Raw genomic sequence first — 22,298 nt, 5'->3', positions numbered from 1 at the left:
TTTTCTCCCCTTAACTTAAAAACTTGACAAAAAAAAAAATAAAAAGAATAGAAAAATGTATTTTTAAAAACTATTATCAAATCTATCACCTTACTATCCACTTCGTTTTATGCGGAGATTAAAAAAAATAAACAAACAAAAATAATAATAAGCATTTTGGTTCCGTTTGTTTTCTCAATTTGATTGAGTGATTTTTCCACCATTTTGGATACACCATTTTAAAATTTGAATTTTAAATACGTTATAAATTTATAAACGTTATTTTAACGTTATAAATTTTAATTTACGTTTTTCACATAAAAAAATACGAGAAAAAGCTTTCTTGCCTTTTCGGGTCAAAAATTTCACCTGAATTTGTAAACCTGTGTAATTGTCAATTTATTCTCGGTTAATTTAATTAACAATTAATTAACTGGGTTTCCATGCAACTTGGAAAGTTTATTTTCATAAATAATAAAAATTTCCCCGGAATTCAATTATTAAAAAATTATTTTTATAAATAATTACATTTTTTATAGGAATCTTATTATTTTCATAAAAATTAATACTATTTACCATAAATTAAAAATAAATAATAAAATTATTTTCAATACAATTTTAATGGAATTCCTCAAAAAAATATAATTCAATTTCTTTTAAAACAATTTTAATAAAATTCTTCGTAGAAATTTAAATAATTTCAAAAATTTGTCAAAATTCAATTATTTTAAATGTCTACTATTTCAATAAAATTTCACAAAAGAATTCAATATTATTTAAAAAGAAATTTTAATCAAATTCGTCTCAAGAATTTCATTATTTTCAAAAGTAATAATTCTTCAAAAAAAATTCAATTATGTTCAAAAATTTACAAAAATTCTCGTCAAAATTTAAATTATCTTTATAAATAATAAAATTCTTCTCAGGAATTCAATTATTTTCAAAAATTTTTAATAAAATTCCGTGCTGAATTTCAACTATTTTTTTTATACAAGTTTCATTAAATTTCTAGAAAAATGAAATTATTCTTAAAAATTTTATTCAAATTTATCAGAGAAATTCAATTATTTTAAAAACCTTTATCTATATTTTCAATACATTTTTAATTAAATTTTTTCAAACAATTAAATTATTTCCAAAATTTTTAATGACATTCTTTGTAACAATTCATTTTCTTTCAAAATAATTTTAATAAATTTTGTCAAAATTCAATTATTTTCAATGTTTACTATTCCAAAAAAATTTTGACAGAAGGATTTAATTATTTAAAAAGACATTTTAATAAAATTCGTCTCAAGAATTCAATTATTTTCAAAAGTAATATAATTTTTCGAAAAAATTCAATTATGTTCAAAATTTACAAAAATTCTTGTCAAAATTTCAATTATCTTTAAAAATAATAAAATTTTTCTTCAAAATTCAATTATATTTTCAAAAATTTTAATAAAATTGAAATTGAAATTCTTGACAGAATTTCAATTATTTTTAATACAATTTTCATCAAATTTCTCGAAAAATAAAATTATTCTTAAAAAATTTTATAAAATTTGTCAAGAGAATTGAATTATTTAAAAATTTGTTGATAAAATTCTTTATATGAAAATTCTATTTGAAGATACATTGAATTATTCAATAAAATATTTATTTTTGTATTCAAATAATTGAATTCTCATAGAATTTTCTAAGAAATATTGATTTAAAAATGAATTTCAGTTAAAATTTAAGATTATAATTGAATATTAAAAACATTATATTAAAGAATCGATTTTTAGAAGTAATTGTATTTGAAAAAGAATTTTAGTTGAAAATTCTAGAAATGAATAATCGAAATGATAAAAATAATTTTTGAAGAAGTTACAGTAATAAAGTAGCAAGTTTTATGTTTTATAATAATATTCTTATATTATTGAAAATAGATTTTCAAAAGTTTAAAACCTTTTTAATTCTTAATTTCTAAGAAAAAATAATAATCATTAAATAGTTATTAAAAAATAAGTTTTTTAAAGTCAGGGAAAAAGTTAAAGTTTTGTCTGTAAATCAGGGAATTATTTAATTTGGTAAAATATAAATTTTGAAAACCTGGAAAAATTTCGTTTTTTAACCTGAAAAACCTGGAAGAGTCAGGGAATTTGAAAAGAGAAAAAGCGTGGCAACCCTGAATTTAATTAATAAATTTAAGAAAAGAAAATAGTAATTAAGTAATAATTTAAGGAAATAAATAGTAATTAAGTCATAATTTATGGAAAGAAATAGTAATTAAGTAAAATAATTTAAGAAAAGTAAAAAAAAGGTGCTAAACTAGAACTGTTGGTATTAGAATGGAACCGAATAATGATTTAATACCAAAAATTGGTTTTAAATTGACACCTTTTTTTTACAGTGATGATGTCAGTGAATTAAAATTAAAAATTAACGAATTTATTTTCTCTTTAGCACAATGCCTTCTGATAGTATGGACGACATTGAACTGAAGAATATTCAGCTACAATTTCCAGCACTTAGGTATTTGACAAGAGATGATGCATCGGTTCAAGAAGAGAGAATCGAAACCGACAGAGGTACAGTGTTGGTGGCAATTCAAGGGAATCGGGCAAAACCTGCCATTCTTACTTATCACGATTTAGGCCTTAATTGTGAGTATTTCTCCATTTTATTTAATATTTTCTATTTTATTTTCATATTTTTATTTTATTTTCATATTTTTTCATAATTTTTTCTCATATTTGCAAGTTGAACGTTGACTAAATTTTTTTTTAATGTTTGTAACTTTTTCAATACTAGAAATTAAAGCAATCAATTTACAATATTCGGCCAAACTTTTGCTTTTTTGTAATTTTTTTTTTGTTAAAACTTTTTCAATATTAAAAATTAGACCAATCAATTTATGATGTTCAACAAAAGTTTCCCTCTTTTTATTTTCAACAATGTAATAATTATATTGTTGGAAATAAAATAGAGGAAAATTGAATTATTCAAATGCCTGCATTTACTCTCTAAATTTTAATTAGTAACAATGTTTACTAATTTAAATTAGTGACTGACTTTTAGCTTTTAAAGTTAAATTAGTAAATTTTACTAATTAATTAGTAGAAATTACTAATTAATTAGTAAAATTTACTAATTTAAATTTAAAAGCTAAAAGTCAGTCACTAATTCAAATTAGTAAACAATTTTACTAATTCAAATTTAGAGACTATTTTTGATAAATTAAATTTATATCCTTCTGTGTTTATAATAATAGTTAAAAAATCATAAAAAGCACAAATGTGGTCCAACCCTGACTATGTTCCCTTAATAAAAAAAAACATGACAATAATTAGGGTAAGTAAATGAAAAAATAAAAGCACATATACAAAAGTATAAAATAAGCATAAAGAGTCGGCGAAAAAATTACTTTTTAATGATGCAGTGCATTGTATGTTTGAGATAAATTTTACGACTTATCTTTTAACGATAAAACTTCTATAGCATTATAATCTTTATACAGTACTTTCCCATAAAGTGTTATGGACATATAAAATAGAATCTTATGACGAAAGTGTAGTTGAAAGTGACTTCTAAGTGCCAGTTACACAATAGCTTTATAAACTTAGGATGATATACGTTCATCGAAATTTACCTGATAATCACGAGATTTGATCACATTACTAACAATCGTTATATTTTTTAAAAAAAAATCTGAATTCCTTTTTATTATTTTGACAAAAGTAAATAATAAATGAAACTGTATCTTTCGAATGACAGAAAAATTCATTCAATAGAATAAAAGAAGAAAAAAAAATTAATGAGCTAAAAAATAAAAAAATTATAACAGAGATGAACTACTTTTCTGTTCATTTAATTTCAGATATCTCGAGCTTCCAGACTTTCTTCAATTACATCGACATGCGCGTTCTCTTAGAAAACTTTTGCGTTTATCATGTGAACGCACCAGGACAAGAAGAAGGCGCTCCCACATTACCTGACGAGTAAGCAATAAAAAATACTCTTTTGTCCAAAAAGTTAATAATATTTTTCACCGATTTTTTACAAGAAATAATAATTTTATTAAGTAAAATAAAACTAATAACTAAACTTACTAATAAAATAAATAACTTACTAATTACTAATTTTTTTACGATTTGCTACGATTTGGATACTTTTTTTTATTTTTTACACTAAAAGATACTTTTTTTCATTTTTGAGAATTTACACTACTTTAAATTTGTTAACAGTTAAAATAAAAAAATTATTTAAAAAAATTTTAATAGAGTTATTGGAAAAAATTCAAAAAATTTTAATAAAATTCTTTCAAATGATTCAATAATTACCTCATAAATTTTTCCCAATACAATGATTTTTAATATCTATACTATTTTAATAAAAAATTTACCAAAAGAATTGAATAATTTGAAAAAAATGTTTATAAAACTTTTCGCAAACATTCAATTATTTTCTAAATAAAAAAATTCTCACAGAAATTCAATTATTTAAAAATTAAAACACAATTTTCCTAATATTTTTCGAAAATAATCATTTTTTAAAAAGATTTTTTTAAATTTCTTCTCAAGAATGCAAATATTTTAAAAACTTTTTTAAAGTTCAGTGACAAATTCAATTATTTTTGTAAATAAACAAATTTCCACAGGAATTTAATTATTTAAAACACAATTTTCCTATAATATATTTCGAAAACAATAAATTACTTAAATAGATTTATATAAAATTCTTGGAAAGAATTCAATTATTTTAATAAATAATAAAACACATAGCAGGATTTCAATTATTTCTAACACATTTTTAAATAAACTTCTGGATAAATGCAATTATTTTTAAAATTATTATTAAAAATCTTCGAAAGAATTCAATCATTTAAAAAAAACCTTTTATAATATTCTTTCCAAACATTAAATTATTTTCATAAATAATAAAATTTTCAAAAGAATGCAATTAATTTAAATAACTTTGATATAATTTGTTAATTAGAAAATAATAATTAGTTTCAATACATTTTTAATTAAATTTCTTGAAAGAATTGAATTATTCACAAAAATTTGAATAAAATTCTTAGAAACAATTCAACAAATTGTAATAAAATTCTTTTAAACAATTCAATTATTTTCATAAACAATAAAATTTTCACAGGAATTTAATTATTTAAAATAGAAGTTTCATAAAATTTTTTGCAAGAGTTCAATTATTTAAAAAAAAATGTAATAAAGTTCTTCACAAGAATTGAATTATTTTTATAAATAATATAATTTTTAGGAATTGAATTATTTTTATAAATAATAAAATTCTCAGAAGTTCAATTATTTTTATAAATAATAAGATTTTCAGGAATTCAATTATTTTTTAAAATAATAAAATCCTTATGAATTCAATTACTTTTATGAATAATAAAATTCTCAGGAATTGAATTATTTTTATAATTGATAAAATTTATCTCAGGAATTCATTTATTTTTAAAAATTATAATAAACTTCAATGCAAGAATTCAATTATTTTCATAAACATTAAAACTCATTGCAGGATTTCAATTATTTTTAATATTATTTCAAATAAATTCCACAAAAAGTTCAATTATTCTTAAAAATTTTATTAAAATTTTTTTAAAGAATTCAATTATTTGCATAAATAATGTACAATTTTTGAAAGAAACTCAATTATTTAAAACAGAATTTTTATAAAATTCTTTGAAAGAAATTATTTCTTTAAAAAGATTTTTTTATTCTTTACAAGAATGCAATTATTATTTTAAAAACTTTATTAAAATTCAATGACAAAAATTCAATTATTTTTGTAAATAGTAAAATTAATTGCAGGATTTCAATTATTTTTAATATAATTTTAAATTAATTCCGCTAAAAACGCAATTATTCTTAAAAATTCGAATAAAATTCTTCGCAAAAATTCAATTACATTAAAAAAATTTGATACCTATAATTTGTTTCTCAGAGTGTAATAATTATTTTCAATTCATTTTCATTTACATTTCTTGAATGAATTTAATTATTATCATACATTTTAATGCAATTCTTCGTAAAAATTCAATTATTTTAAAAAATTTTAATAAAGTTCTTTTATAAAAATTCAAATTTAAAAAATATTCAATTATTCAGATAAATTATTTATTATTTAAATAATTGAATTCTCGTCGAACTTTCGAATAAGAATTGATTTAGAATTGAATAAAATAAAATGATTAGATTTTTAAATAATTTTATTATTTCAAGAAAAATAGGATTGAATTTTGCAAGAATGACTTTTGTAATTTTTAGAAATAGTTAAATTTTAAAAAAAACGTTACATTGAAATCATTTGAAATATTTTAATTCCTGTAGACAAAATAAATAGGTATTTAAATATTTATTTTTAAAAATTTTTCTATTTTTGAATGTAATTAAGAAATTATAAAAAATTGAGTCGTCAAGTTTAATTTTTCGATAGATACTTTTTTACTATTTTTTTTACTATTATTTCTACTTACTTTTTTTATAATATTTATAATATATTCTAATACTTTTTTTAAAATTAAATATCGAGTACGAAGCCTGCTGATTATATACTACACATAATATTTTCTTAAACTACTATAAGTTTATCTTTGAAAATTTGAAGAATTCTTTCATATAGTAGAACTTTACAGTAATGAACCGTTAGCCTCGGGGTAATTTACTCGAACGTTTACACACTAAGTCCAGAGTTCGATTCCTCTTGGAGTTGAAATTTGAATATTATTTTTACAAAGTTGAGCAATATAGAAACTTAGTACAAATTAACTTCTACATCAATAATATTAATTTCTATTAATGGAAAAATTAATTTATTGTTAATTGAAAGAATTGAATGGTTAAATTATAATTTATTATTAATTGAGAAATTAATTATTTGCCTGGGGGGGGAGAGATCGTTATTCAGTAGTATTTGTTCTGTTTGTTAAATACAGTAACATATTTTAATCCTTTAGATGCATTATGTAAAACATGTGTATGCCCAAAGGCTTCGGATTATTCAAATTAGCGCAAATCAGTAAAGCACTAGTAATACGTTATCTGTTAAATTATAAGAGGCAGAAATGTTGCGAAAAAAAATTTCCGCATTAGACCAAAAATTTTTCTTTCGTTTTCTTTAATTTCCGCATCAATTATAGAATACGAAGCCTGTGGATTTATATAATAAAGACTTTTGAACATCAATAATCATCAGAATAATAGATTAAAAATTCCCTTTCATTGAACAAAGTGAAAGAGAATTTTATGATTTGCAGAAGTAATTTTTCTTTAAATCCTTTGATAAAAATATTATTCATCAATTGGCCAACGAAAGAAAAAAAAATTGCGATGGTCAGTGTTGCATTAACAAAAAAATAGTATGGATTTTATAGAGATATACAAATACAATTTAAAAAGCGATTGTGTTTCTGTTTCAGTTATATTTATCCGTCCATGGATGACTTGGGGGAACAATTGTTGTTCGTTTTAGGGCATTTTGGCTTGAAATCAGTTATAGGATTTGGCGTTGGTGCGGGCGCAAATATTCTTGCGCGTTTTGCTCTCGCTCATCCGGAAAAAATAAATGCCCTCTGCTTGATAAATTGTGTCTCGACACAGGCCGGTTGGATTGAATGGGGTTATCAGAAATTAAATGTTCGTTATCTAAGGTCGCAGGGCATGACTCAAGGTGTACTCGATTACCTGATGTGGCATCATTTTGGCAGAGTAAGTGTACAATTCATTTACATTAAAATAAAAAAAAAAAAAAATTATTAAAATAACAATAAAAAAAACAAAAAACAAAATTATTAAAATAACAATAAAAAAAAAAATTAAAGTGTAACTATTTTTAAATTCTTGATTATAACGTTGAGAATGTAATTTTTAGACTCATCAAACCTGTTTTTCTTTTCAGTGCTCATTATCACTGTATTAACACCTACGTATAACTTTTAAGGACATAGTAATCAGAAATTGCAATATACATGAACGGCTTGATATTATTTCCTCTTGAATCCTATTCGGGGTGTCTACTATTTTCGTTCAACAAAATTCCCGGTTTTTCCCTGTTTTTTTTTCTCATCAAATTTAAATTTATTTGATTTCAAGCATAAATAAATCTACAAATGGCTTCCAAATTTTTTATTAGAGTTTTTATGAATAATTAATTTTTTTTGACAAGTTTCTTTAAATTTTTCGAAAAGTTTTTTTTTAATAATTTTAATTAAAAGTTTGTAAAATAATTGAATTAAACAAAGAATTTTTTCAAATTATTAAAATAATCTTGTCTGTTCCATAATTATAATTGAAAATTTGATTAACTAAATTTTATTAAAATTTATTAATACTAATTGAATTTCTACAAAGAATTTTAATATTTATAAAAGTAATTGAATCCTTCCAAAGAATTTTATTACATATTTATAAAAATAATTAAATGTTTGCTAAGAATTTTATTAAAATTTTTATAAATAATTGAATTTCTGTGAAGAATTTTATTATTTATAAAGATAATTTAAATTTAGATGAGAATTTTTTCAAAATTTTGTAACAGAATTGAATTTTATTTTCAAATATATTTTTATTAGTAAAATTCTACGAGAATTTAATTATTTAAATACAAAAATGAATAATTTTGTTAAATAATTGAATGTTTCTTAAAATTAAATTCTCATAAAGAATTTTATAAACAAATTTTTAATTAATTAAATTCATGCAAAGAATTTTATTCAATTTTTTTTTAATAATTTACTTCTTGCAAAGAATTTTAATAAAATTTCTAAGAATTCCCCGCATTTGCGAGGAATTCATTTAAAATTGTGTTAAAAATAATAGAAATCATAAGATCTTTATTATTATTTATCAAAATAAATGAATTCCTAAAAAAAAAATATATTATTTATGAAAATAATTGAATTATTACAAAGAAGTTTATGAAAAAATGTGTAAATAATTAAATTCCTGTGAAATTTGTATTATTTATGAAAATAATTAAATGTTTGCGTAGAATTTTATTAAAATTTTTTTTAAATAATTGAATTTTGGAGAAAAATTTTTTTATTGATAAAAATAATTGAAATTTTGAGGAGAATTTAAAAAAGTTTTGAAACATAATTGCATTTCTGCGAAGAATTTGATTACTTTTGAAAATAATTGAATTGTTTTTTAGAATTTCATGGAAATTTATGAAAATAATTGAATTATTGTGAAGAATATTTTTTAAAAATAATATTCAAAAGAATTTAGTAAATCTGAAGAATTTTCCTCTTTATAAAAGTAATTGAATTCTTGAAAAGAATTTTTTTACTTTCTAGAAAGAATTGAATTCTTTTGACGAATTTTAATAAAATTTTTAAGATAATAATTACATTTTTCGAGAAATTCGATTCAAATTGTATTAAAAATAATTGAAATTCTGCAATGAGTTTTACTATTTATGAAAATATTTAAATATATTGCGAAGAAATTTTTAAAAATAAAATTATAATCACGGTGACTAATTTCCCTTGGTTATTTTCGAAAAATTTTAATAAAATTCTTTAAACGAAGTTAATTATATGTAATAGAATGTAAAGAAATTTCAATTATTTCAAAATTTTTCAATTATTTGTTTATGAAAATTCAATTATCTTGAAACAATAGAATTGAAAAATTTCAAAAATCTTATTTTTCAGAATTTTCAAAAAAACTTTGCAAAAATTCAATTTTATTAAAAAAAATTAAGTGTGTATCTTTTTTTAAATTAACTAATAAAATTTTTAATTATTAATCTTCGCACTAAGAAACATGAATACATTAGATTGTGACTCTTTATAAAATTCAATTATTTATCAAATTATTAAATTAAAATACTTTGAAAATTCGATTTGTTAAAAAGTTTTTAATAAAATTCTTTAACAAATTTTTATTATTTTCAGTTGAATTTCACAAAATTTCTATTAATTCGATAATTTTTAAAAAAATTTATTTACATACTATATTTGAATCAGTGACTGATTTTTTACTATCAAATTAATTATTTTTAAGCTAATTCAAATTTAGAGAACAGTTTAAATATCTATAAAAATTGAAATAAACAGCGATTTTTTAAAAACAAATTAAAATAATAAAACTTTTTTTAATTTGGTGAAAAAATTTCCGGTTTGGTATAAAATTCCTGGTTCCTGCTTGAATTCTATTCAACGAAACTATTATCAAATATTCTTAACAATTTAATCAAATTATTTATTTTTCAGGCATTATCGACTTTGATTAAAATCTGAAAATTGTTTAAAAATTTGTATTGAAATATCAAAAGTTTGTATTCTGAAACAATGTTTAAAAGTATTTCTTTTAACAAAAATTAGTTTTGAAAATTTTTATCAATGGTTAAACGGAATCTATTAAAGGGACTTTTTTCCTGATTTATTCTCGCGTAAAGACACTTAACGGATCCTTTCTCTACTTATAAAGGCATTGTGCTTTTTTTTTTTTTTTTTTTTTTTAAGAGCGAGAGGCATGCTTTCACGATGATATGATTTTGTCGCTATATAGATACGAAAGTTCTTTTTACGTTAAAAGCTAGACAAATAATTGCATAAAAACGTGGCGCCTTTATCCCTACACATTTTTGCTCTATACTCTTTCATTTGAATAGAGTGATTTTAATTTTGAAAACCAATAATTCTTTTGTGCGCGCTCTTTTAAATAACCAATAATTCACAAGTAAAAAAGAATATCAAGTTCTTGTTTCTCTTTTTTTTTTTGTTGCAGTTCATTTACATTATTTTCAAATATAGCTTATTATTTGTGAGTCAGATTTGATTTTAAAGTTTATTGTTTAATAAATGTAACTAATATTAATAATATAAATAAAAGATGTTTTGATTCTTCTGTTTGGCCATCAGGCCAAACAGAAGAATCAAAATATCTTTTATTTATATAATTTTATGGCTTCCAAAAATATTGAATTAATATTAATAATATTAATAATAATATTATTAATATAATCTTAATAATGATAACAATAGGTATTTAAATAATTGTGATAATAGGATTAACAATGAAAAATGATTCGCAGGGTACCGAAGAGAGGAATCACGATCTCGTTCAAGTTTACAAGAATTATTTCGAGCGTCGAGTAAATCCAACGAATTTAGCATTATTTATCGATAGTTATGTACAACGTACGGATTTGAATATTAGCCGGGAATTGGATCCAACTCGTAAGAAGGAGGGATTAACATTAGACGTGCCGGTAATGAACATCACAGGATCACTTAGTCCTCATGTTGATGATACTGTCACATTAAATGGACGACTTGATCCCACTAATAGTTCTTGGATGAAGGTAAGTTTTTTTTATTCAAAAAATTAGGCGGTTTCCCTAAAAAGATGTAACTAAAAACTCTTAAAAAAACCCCCAAGTAACAAGTTTCAATTAAATAAGATTGATTTTTAACTTTTTCGTCAGCCATTTTGAATTTTAAAAATTTGACATCATATTTGTAATCAGCGACCCCAAAAATTCCCGAGAAACAAGTTTCAAGCAAATCCGAGTAATTTTTATTTTTTTTAGTCGCCATCTTGGATCCGCCATTTTGAATTTTAAAAATCTGACTTTATATTCGTAGGCCTTGCACTCATCTACTAAAACCTACTATTTACAACTTTTTTTAAGAATATTATTAAATTTTTTTTTTTAATTTTATAAAATGCGTCTCGAGAATTTAATTATTTCAAAAAGATTTAATAAAATTCTTCTTAAGAATTTAATTATCTTTATTAATAATTTTAAAATTATTCTTTCGGGAATTCAATTATTTTTAAAAAATAATAAGATTCGTCTCAGGAATTCAATTATTTTTACAAATTATTATTAAAAAACTCATTACAGGATTTCAATTATTTTTAATACATTTTTAAATGATCTTCTTGACAAAAGCAATTATTTTTTAAAGTTTTATTAAAAACCTTCGAAAGAATTCAATTATTTAAAATAGAAAATTCGTAAAATTTTTCGAAAAATATCAATTATTTAAAAAGAGTTTTATAAAATTCGTCTCAAGAATTCAAATATTTTTTTAAATAATAAAATTATTCTTCCGGAAATTCAATTATTTTTATAAATAATAAAATTCGTCTCAGGAATTCAATTGTTTAAAAAATTTTTAGAATAAATCTTCGATAGCATTTAATTATTTAAAAAAAAAATTTTATAACATTCTTTGCAAACATTCAATTATTTTCATAAATAATAGAATTTTCACAAAAATTCAATTATTTAAATAGATTTTTATAAAATTCTTCGCAAGAATTCAATTATTTTTATAAATAATAAAATTCTTCTCAGGAATTAAATTATTTGTTAAAATTTAAAGTTCTTCTCAAAAATTCAATTATTTTCAAAATTTTTAATAAAATTCGTTGTAAAAATTCAATTATTTTCATAAATAATGAAACTTATCGCAGGATTTCAAGTATTTTTTATACAATTTTAAACAAATTAATTGATTGAAAAATGCAATTATTTTTCAAAATTTTTATTAAAATTATTTAAAAGAATTTAATTAATTTAAAAAACTTTAATATAATTTGTTTAATAATAATTATTTTTAATACATTTTTAATTAAATTTCTTGAAAAATTGAATTACTCTTATAAATTTTAATAAAATTCTTAAAAACAAATCTACAAATTTTAATAAAATTCTTTGTGAGACTTCAATTATTTTAAAAAATTTGAATGAAATTCTTTATACTAATTTAATTGTTTTCAATATAATTTTAATAAAAATTTTTGAAAGAATTCAATTGTTTTTATAAATATTATACAATTTTCAAAAAAATTTAATTATTTAAAACGCAATTTTCATAAATATATTTTTTTTAAATCAATTCTTTAAAAAGTTTTTTTTAAATAATAAAGTTCATCGCAGGATTTTAATTATTTTTAATATAATTCTAAATTAATTTCGCTAAAAAAGCAATTATTCTTAAAGATTTAAATAAAATTCTTCGAAAACATTCAATTATTTAAAAAAATTTGATATAATTTGTTTCTAAGAGTGTAATAATTATTTTCAATTCATTTTTAATTACATTTCTTAAATGAATTTAATTATTATCAAAAATTTTAATGAAATTCTTTGTAAAAATTAAATTATCTTAAAAAATGTTGATAAAGTTCTTTATAAGAATTCAAATTTAAGAAATATTCAATTTTTCAGATAAATTATCAATTATTTACATAATTGAATTCTCGTAGAAGTTTCTAATAAAAATTTATTTAGAATTGAATAAAATAAAGTGATTAATGTTTTGTATAATTTTGTTTTTAAATTTTAACAATAAAAATGATTGTATTTTGAAAAAACTAACAAGTTTCAAGCAAATCCGAGTGATTTTTATTTTTTTTAGTCGCCATATTAGATCCGCCATTTTGAATTTTAAAAATCTGACTTCATATTCGTAATCAGCGACCCCAAAAACCTCTGAGTAAGAAGTTTAAAGCAAATTTGAATGATTTTGTCTTTTTTAGTCGCCATGTTAAATCTATTATGACATAATTTATAAAAAACCGTCTTAGAAACAATTTATTTTTTTTTTCTACTAAAAAGAATGAATTCAAATGAAATTAAAATGTTTTAGATTTCGGATTGCGGAATGGTACTGGAGGAACAACCAGGAAAAGTTAGCGAGGCCTTTCGATTGTTTCTACAGGGTGAAGGATATGGTAAGTGAGCGTCGTCGCTATAACCTTTAAAGTGCTATGCCGGTCTGACAGACCGCTATTAAAATTTTCTTTGCTTGTAACTTTTTTTCAAAGTATAATAAGAACTTGAACTTTTTAGTAGCTTCATATTTTACGAAAATCTGTTAGGAGACAACTTTTTCAAAAATTTTTATTCGTTAAATTTTGTAATATAAATAAATATTTGAAGTATAGCGGTCTGTGAGACCGGGGTTAGCTTTAAGTGAAAGTATATTCCAGTATATTCCCATGAGTGACGTCTGCGCAACTTGACGCGCAGCTAGTTCTACTGACAGTTCTCATAAACTGCATTTATAAAATAAATAAAATAAATAAATGCATAATACAGAAATGACTTTTTTTGTTAAAGAGTAAAAAATATTTATAATAGTTGTCTTTTAAAAATTATAAATGACTAAAAAACTGTCAAAAGGGAATAGCGGTCTGACAGACCGGGGTTAGCACTGACCGTGATTTTTCAACACTTAGCACTTTAAAGGTTAACACAAAAACAAAAAAAATTTTTTTAGAAACCAATTTACGGATTGACATTATTCATCGATTTTCACTGACAATGATCGACATACGTGCTAATGCGCAAAAGTCACATGACATTTCGAGTCTAGAAGGTCGCATATCCATTGAAAAAAAAAAAACATACAACAATTCTAAAGAAATCCGTTAAATAAATCAAATATTTATTTTTAATCAACGAGCTTTTTATAAATATTCAAAAAATGAACTTGCGACCTTCTAACGCGATATTTCTAACTGGCGAGTACCAAAAAAAGAAAAAGAAAAAGAAAAAAAAATTTAAACAGAAAATTTAACAGAAAGGAAAGAAATAATTAGGTTTTGGTTTCAATCTAAATAATATATCGGTTGGTATCGCATTAACAACGTATTGGCCTACGATCGTAGATACGTAGTTATCACCTGTGTATTGCAAAATTTATCGATGTTACATTTGCCTGCGTTCTTGCAGAATGAATTGTTTATATAAAAGTGTGTTGCTCTTATAACGTAGTCGAAACGCGATTCTCAAAAAGCGCAGTCTAAAAACTTTATCGCATTGACAAGTGAACGATGGAAAATTGCCACTTTTTTAAATTAAAAACAAAATCTCACAATCAGTATGAAGTATAAATTTTAATTACAAAATTTAAATTTAGTATTTTTCCAAAGACCGATACACTTCTTTTTTCATTTATAAATATTCTCCGCCGAAAAAAAGAACCAGCAAAAAGAAAAATATTCAGAAAAATATATTTTGTTCATTTCTACTATATTTGTAAATTTTTACTATTTATAATGCAAAAAAAAAAAATTGAGAGAACATTCGAATAAAGGCTGGAACCCTTTGTTTCGACATTCACTTCAGTATCGGTCTAGAAATAAAAAAAAATTCTACACTGGAAAAAAATTTGATTCAAATAACCGATTGTCTTATCAAATAAATATTTACTTGAATCAAACAATTTTTATTTCAATCAACGAAATTGTGTTTGAATCAATAAATTCAGTATTTGAAGCAGAATTTAATTGGCTCAAATAAAAATTATTTGATTCAAGTAAATTGATAATTGATTCAAGTAATTGATAATAATTTTAAAGAATCAAAATGTCCGATCAAATATGGCGGACTTGTTTTTGATATAACAAGTTTAAATTTCGCTAAGTTAATTTAAAGTAAAAATTAAAAATTGAGTCGCAAATTAAATTCAATAGATTGTTTATTTTTTTCTCAGTATTTAGAGAGGGAAAAAAATTGAATCAGAAAAGGAAGCAATTATAGTAAGTGAAATATTTAAGAAATAACGTCAAAAGAACTGAGATGAGTTTTTAGATTGCGCGTAAATATAGTGTATACGCGATATAGGATTACCCAACGTTTTTCCAAATGCATTTTTCACGAAATTCATTTTTTTTCCGACAACTATATTTTCCTGACAGATACTTTTCACGAAAGCAATTTCCCGACATTTTATTCTTTAAAATCCTATTTTAAATTCTATTTTCATCCTATTTTCAAAAAGGGACTTTTTTTAATTCTAAAATATTTTCAGTGACTGACGACTGTTAATCTTTATAATTTACATAGAAATAGTCCAAATAAAAAGTTAAGACAGAAATATATTTTACGAGTAAAAATTGAAGGCGTCGATACAAATCTTATACGAATTTAGGTCTAATTTTTTTTACATTCTCATTTTTTTAATTGTGTAGCATTATTGAAAGTTCAAAACTGTTCTTCTGTGAAGTCTTATAAAAAGTTTTCACGTGAACGTCATGTTGCAAGTTGTCTGCTTTTCGAATTAGTCACTCTCACGCCATCTGGTGTTATGTCGTCCAAAGGCGGGAAAATTTGAATTCTAAACGTATTTATTTTAAATTAGATTCGTTTAATTTTGTATATTTTTAATAAATTAATAAATAATAAATTAATAAATTAATAGATTAGTAGATTAATAAATTAATAAATAATTAGTTAATAAAATAATAAATTAATAAACAAAATACAATACACCGCGAAAAATATTTATTCATTAGTTATTTTTTAAATTCTCTTCAAATATAGTATTAATTAAAACTATCGCTAGGAAAAATTTTAAAGTTAATAACTTTAGAGTTAATAAAATTTAAATTTTAATAAAGTTGAGACAAATATTTTGAATAATTTTTTTTTTTTTTTTTTTTGAGAATTATATCGAGAAAAAAATAGTTGTCGTGTAAATTGCATTCGTTGAAACATTAGGTAATCGTAGAGTAAAAATAAATAAATTCCGTGAAACTATTAACTATAATAGAAAGCATTAAATTAATGCAGTGCTCTTATTCGATTGAAAAACACAAATATTACCAGAACCAGTCAGTGGCGTTACTATATCACGGTATTAGATGAGGTTAATTATTCTGTTTGGCTTTTTAGTCACAGAAACACACCCGCACTTATCACTGTTACACTAAGCTTTTGTCACGATTGAGTTAATCCAAAAAAAAATAAATAAAAAAAAGTTAATCCAAATTTTTCTTATACGAAAAAGAAAATTAATTTCCAATTTAACAAGAATTTTCTTTCAAGAGAATTAATTTCCGAGCCTTAGCCATTTTATTTCGTTTTGTAAAAAATTATTTTCTTTCGTAAAAAAATTTATTGTCGATTAAAATGTTATGGTCAATTTCTTTCAGATTTTTTGTCGTAGAATTCGAATCTGATCATGAAAATAATATTTGTTCGAGTTTTGCGAGCAGTTGAGGTGCAAATGGGCCAAAAGAGGCGGTTTTTTCTTTTTTTCTAAAATCCAAAATGGCGGATTCAATATGGCGGACGAGAAAATTAAAAATCTCTTTGATTTGCTTGAAATTTGGTACTCTAAGGTTTTTTGGGTCGTTCTTTACGAAATTGTTGTCAGTTGTGCCAAAATTAAAAATGGCGGATCCAATATGGCGGAAAAATACAAAATTTTTGCCCGCCATTTTGAATTTTGTAAAAATGACATCAGATTTGTAATCAGTGATCCAAAAAACTCTCGCGTATTGTGATTTTCGTGACATTTGCTCAACTTTTCTAATTTCTCCGCCATATTGGATCCGCCATTTTGAATTTCGTAAAACTGAGGCTAAAAACAAGTTTCTTGGGATATTTAAACCTCAATTACTCGAAAACTAGATGGAATCTATTTTTATGGTTGAAATTCGGATTCTACGTTGAAAAATCAAATAAAAATCGATTATAACATTCAAGTTCAGATAATTTTTTGAAAATTTTGTAAACCTCTTGACGCTTCTTGTTTTTTTTTACGATTCCTTAAAGAACTGATCGAATTTAATATTTATATTTTAAAAGATCTGATGCTGAATTCAGGCCTCGAATCGAGTTTAACTTTAAGACACAAAAAAAGTCGCTTTAGTCGATTAAAAATACAAAAAAAGTCAAATAATCTTTTAAAAATAATTTAAATTTGATAAAATATTTTTAAAAAAATTCAATTTTTGTTAAAATGTTTAAAAATAATTGAAATTTAACAAAATCTTTTAAAAATAATTGAATCTTTGAAAAGTATAAACTAAATAATCAAATTTTTTAAGAATTTTAATTATAAATAGTTAAATACTTATAAACATGATTTTTTCGAAATTTTAATAAGAATCTAAAGAAGTAAATTTAAAAAAAAATTAATTTACTTTGTTCGAAGAGAAGCAAATCTTAAAAAATTATGATAAAACAATTTTAAGAATTAGTTTTTTAAAAAAATTCTAATGTAATTTTTCGAAATAATTGAATTTCTTAAAAGAATTTGTGTATATTTTTAAAAAAATTTTTATTTGAGGAATTTTAATTTAAAAATTTTCACAATGATTGTTTTCTCAAAAATGTTAAAAATAATTCTGAAAAATTTTAATGTTTGTATTAATTTTTTTACCTATCTATTTGAATATTCGGAATTATATTTTTAAAAATATTGAAAATAAATTTGATTTTTAAAAATTTGTAATAACAAAAATTCTAAGAATTACTTTTTTTAGAAAAAATTTAATATCAGTTTTTGGAAGCTACTTTTCATTCATTTTCATTTTACATTTGAAGATTTTTTATTAAATTTTTTTGAGAATTCAATTATTTTCATAAAAATTTAAAAAGTTTTCAAAAGTTGATTTTCAAAAATTGTAATAAGATTTTTCATTAAATTTTTTTGAGAATTCAATTATTTTCACAAAATTTGCAATTAAATTTCTTCAAAAGTTGATTTTCAAAAATTTTAATAATAGTAGTTGAAGAAAAAACAATTATTTTCAATCAAATTTTACAAAATTTTAATTGTTTCAAATCATTTTAATTGTATATTTCGAAAAAGTAATTAGAAAAATTATTCAAAAATAATTTGTTAATAATTTGTCTATAGTTATTTTTCATACTAGAAAAATTGAAATAATTTGCAATTTATACTAAAAATGTGGTATTTTGTTGCAATATTTAGAAAAAAGTCGCAATTTTTGAAAATAAGTCGAAAAAAGTCACATTTTTGGAAAATAGTCGAAAAAGTCATAAAATCCGTGGCCTGTAAATCGTGTTTTATAACAATTTTTTTCACAAAACAATTGAATTTTATGAAATTATTTTTTTTCGGTAAAATTTCAATAAAGATTAAAGTATTATGGTAAAAAATGGCTAAGACTCTTTTTATAATTGTTTATAATTTAAAAAATTCGAGAAAAAAACCAAATGATGATCTCATGTTAAAAATGCAATTTCGAATGTACCCGTTTCTGCGTCGATTGATTATACGAGGATCATGATCATATTATCATCTCACAATCGTTATTGCTGTTATAATCTTCACCATCGACTATTACTGTCACTGATGTACATCAATCAAGCTACATACTTAAACGAATGGCTTTTAAGTTACAATGAGGTTGGATTTCAGTGTTTTAAGGGTCGAGTTTAAAAGTGTACTTAAAAGTACAAACTTAAAAAAATACATTTCGAAATTATAATTTATGTTCCAATTATGGTATTTAAGATAAATTTATAAAATTATAAAATTATAAATTTTATAAAATTTTTGTATAATATTTTATATCATTTTTTATTCCATTATTTGAATAATTATTTGAATATTTGAATAATATTTGATTTTGAAAATATTAAATTATTTTCATAAATTATATTTGATAAAAATTAGAATTATATAAATTCTATTATAAATTTATAAAATAGTAAACCATCCCTTATCACACGAGTATATTCGACCTCAAAATCAGCTTAAGCGAAAACATGTACCTTTTAGTAAAAAAAAAAACAGCTATACTTGCTCCAAAACTTGATTAAATAAACAAAAGTTTGAGAAAATAATATTATACTCGACTAAATAAACGACCCTGAGTATTATTGAAATAAAAATGGGTTTTTTTCTTCATTTAATTTTTTTCGTTTTAAAGATATTTTCAAAGTATTTTAAGAATTTTTTTTTAATACCATAAAATTAAGGGAATGAAAGATATTAATTTTGACCGACTTTGCGCCTTTATTTCTCACGCGTCTCGGATCAATCGAGTGGTACGTATTTATGAACAATTTTGTTAATTAGTAAATTTTTTTTTAATTAAAAAATAGTAAGCAATTTCTTTTAGCTTCTTGGCTATAGTTTTGGCTTTTGAAAACTAAACTCGCTATTAGCTTGACGCTACAGTCAAAAGTATTACACGCGCATTTTTTAGATGTTGTCGATTCATTCTTATTATTATATTTATATTTGTATATTTAATTACAAAACACTTTTATAAAGTAGCACCATTCAGTGTACAGAGAAATTAGTTTTTGACAAAAATTTTTTTTTTTTTTTTGTTTAATATTCTCAACACATGTGAAGGAATTTTTTTTCGATTTATGTACGTCTATCGACAAGGACCCTTGAACGCTTTTGCACCATAAAACTGTATGCCAGGGTTGTATCAGTTTTTTTTTAGTTCGTAAGGTTGCAAAAGTTTGGAAAATTAGGGAATTTAGGGAAAAAACCGCGAATTTTATCAAAAGTACTGGAAAAATATTCAATTTTTTAGAATTTATATAAAGAAAATTCTGAATTTTATTGTTCAACGCAACATACTTAAAAAAAGAAAATATTCAATTTACTTTTAAATTTTTTATATTTCTAAAAATAATTGAACTTTACAGATTTGAACTTGAATTTATTTTAAATTTTTAAATAATTTCCGGAATAATTTTATTTAAAAATTCAAAAAATAATTTAATTTCATGAAAGTTGCACTTTCAATTTTTATAAATAATATATTAATATAACTATAGGAAAAATAACTATTTAATTTATTATAATTATGTAAATTAAAAAATTTTTTATTTCTAAATATCAATTTCATATTTTTCAATTCTTTTAAATGCAAAATTTCAAAAAATTCAACTTTAATAAAATTCTTCAAGACAATTCAATTATTTTCCCAAAAATTAAAAAAAATTCTTCCCACGACATTCAATTACATTTCAAACTTTCAATAAAATTTGAAATAAATTCATTTGAAAAATTTGCAAGAATTTGTATTATAATTCAATTATAAATTAATAAAATTTCTCAAAAGAATTCAATTATTTTCATTATAATATTTCCTCAAGAGCATTTAATTATTTTTACAAAATTTCTATAAAATTCTTAAAAACAATTAAATTATTTAAATTACAAAAATTACAAAGAGGAATAAGAAAATTAATATAAAATGTTTATATTTTAAAATATAAAACATTCCACATATAAAATAGTGTAAAATAAATTAAATTACAAATTTTTTTTTGCAATAATATAAAAAAAAAACAAAAAACAAAACTTATAAATAAAATTCTGTTTTTCTTATTAAAATTATTTTAAAAATTAAAAATATTATTTTTAAAAAACCGCATTTTTAAAATTGAACTGTTTCTAAAAATTACAAAAGTAATTCTTTCAAAATTCAATTATTTTTTTCCTGAAATTTTTAAATAAAATCATTTAAAACTTTAATAATTTAATTTCAAAACAAAAATTTAAATATTATTACAGTTTTAGAACAATTAAAATTTTCAAGCCATTCAAATTCAAAAAATCTTTTTAAATTTAATTATTTCTTTAAATTAACACTATAATGCTTCTAATATTCAATAATTATCTAAAATTTTTAACTGAAATTCAATTTTTAATCAATTCTCATTAGAAAGTTTTAGAAAAATTCAATTATTTAAAAATAAAAATGAATAATTTATTGAATAATTGAATATTTCTCAAAATTGAATTCAAGAAGAAGAGTTTTATCAAAATTAAAAAAAAATTGAATCATTATGATGAATTTCATTAAAATTATTGAAAATATTTCAATTCTTTCAAGAAATTTAATTAGAAATGTATTAAAATAATTATTAATTTAAAATAAATGAATTATATCAAAATTTCTTTGAATAATTGAATTTTTTTATTATTTCTAAAATTAATTGAATTTCTGCAACGAATTTTATTATTTATAAAAATAATTTAATTTCTGTGAAGAACTTTTTAAAATTTTTATGAAATACTTCAATTCTTGCAAAGAATTTTATAAAAATCTTTTTTAATTATTGATTTTTATCGAAAAATTTGATTCAAAGTTTTAAGAATAATTGCGTTTTAAGCGCAATTCATTTAAAATTGTATTAAAAATAATTGAAATCCTGCGATGAGTTTTAAAATTTATAAAAATAATTGAATTCTGTTTTAAATAATTGAATTCCTGTGAAAAGTTTTTTATTATAATGAAAATAATTGAATTCTTTCAGAAAATTTAATTAAAATTATATTGAAAACAATTCAATTATTATAAAGAATTTCAACTTTTTTAAATAATTGAATTCTTTCATAGAATTTTATTAAAATTCTTAAGAATAGTTGCATTTTGTGCGGAATTAATTTAGAAATTGTATTAAAAATAATTGAAATCCTGGGATGAATTTTAATATTTATAAAAATAATTGAATTCTTGTAACGATTATTATTAAAATTTTAAAAAATAATTTAATTTCTGTGAAATATTTTTTATTTATGAAAATAATTGAATTCTTGCGAAGAAGTTTATAAACATATTTTTAAAATT

The 22,298-nt window shown here is 21.2% G+C and overlaps 1 protein-coding gene across 7 annotated transcripts in view; it reads left to right on the top strand.

Annotated features, from left to right (window-relative positions):
• Nucleotides 1–22,298, top strand: part of LOC122500353 (protein NDRG3) — an 81,651-nt gene that overhangs the window by 53,087 nt on the left and 6,266 nt on the right. For 4 of the 7 annotated variants that reach the window (XM_043609539.1, XM_043609426.1, XM_043609621.1 and 1 more), the window contains 6 exons: nucleotides 2,413–2,612; nucleotides 3,827–3,947; nucleotides 7,391–7,679; nucleotides 11,014–11,283; nucleotides 13,583–13,667; nucleotides 14,216–16,138. In XM_043609539.1, the coding sequence (XP_043465474.1) occupies nucleotides 2,413–2,612; nucleotides 3,827–3,947; nucleotides 7,391–7,679; nucleotides 11,014–11,283; nucleotides 13,583–13,667; nucleotides 14,216–14,370 (1,120 nt within the window). In that variant the 3' untranslated portion in view covers nucleotides 14,371–16,138. Of the gene's footprint in view, nucleotides 1–2,412; nucleotides 2,613–3,826; nucleotides 3,948–7,390; nucleotides 7,680–11,013; nucleotides 11,284–13,582; nucleotides 13,668–14,215; nucleotides 16,139–22,298 lie in introns of those variants that run through there. The other 3 variants (XR_006301487.1, XM_043609703.1, XM_043609356.1) reach the window with 1 other exon arrangement.

Source organism: Leptopilina heterotoma, unplaced genomic scaffold (assembly GCF_015476425.1).
Source record: "Leptopilina heterotoma isolate Lh14 unplaced genomic scaffold, ASM1547642v1 Lhet_0, whole genome shotgun sequence".
Taxonomy (NCBI): Eukaryota; Metazoa; Arthropoda; class Insecta; order Hymenoptera; family Figitidae; genus Leptopilina; species Leptopilina heterotoma.
This window is presented reverse-complemented; position numbering and strand designations above follow the sequence as displayed.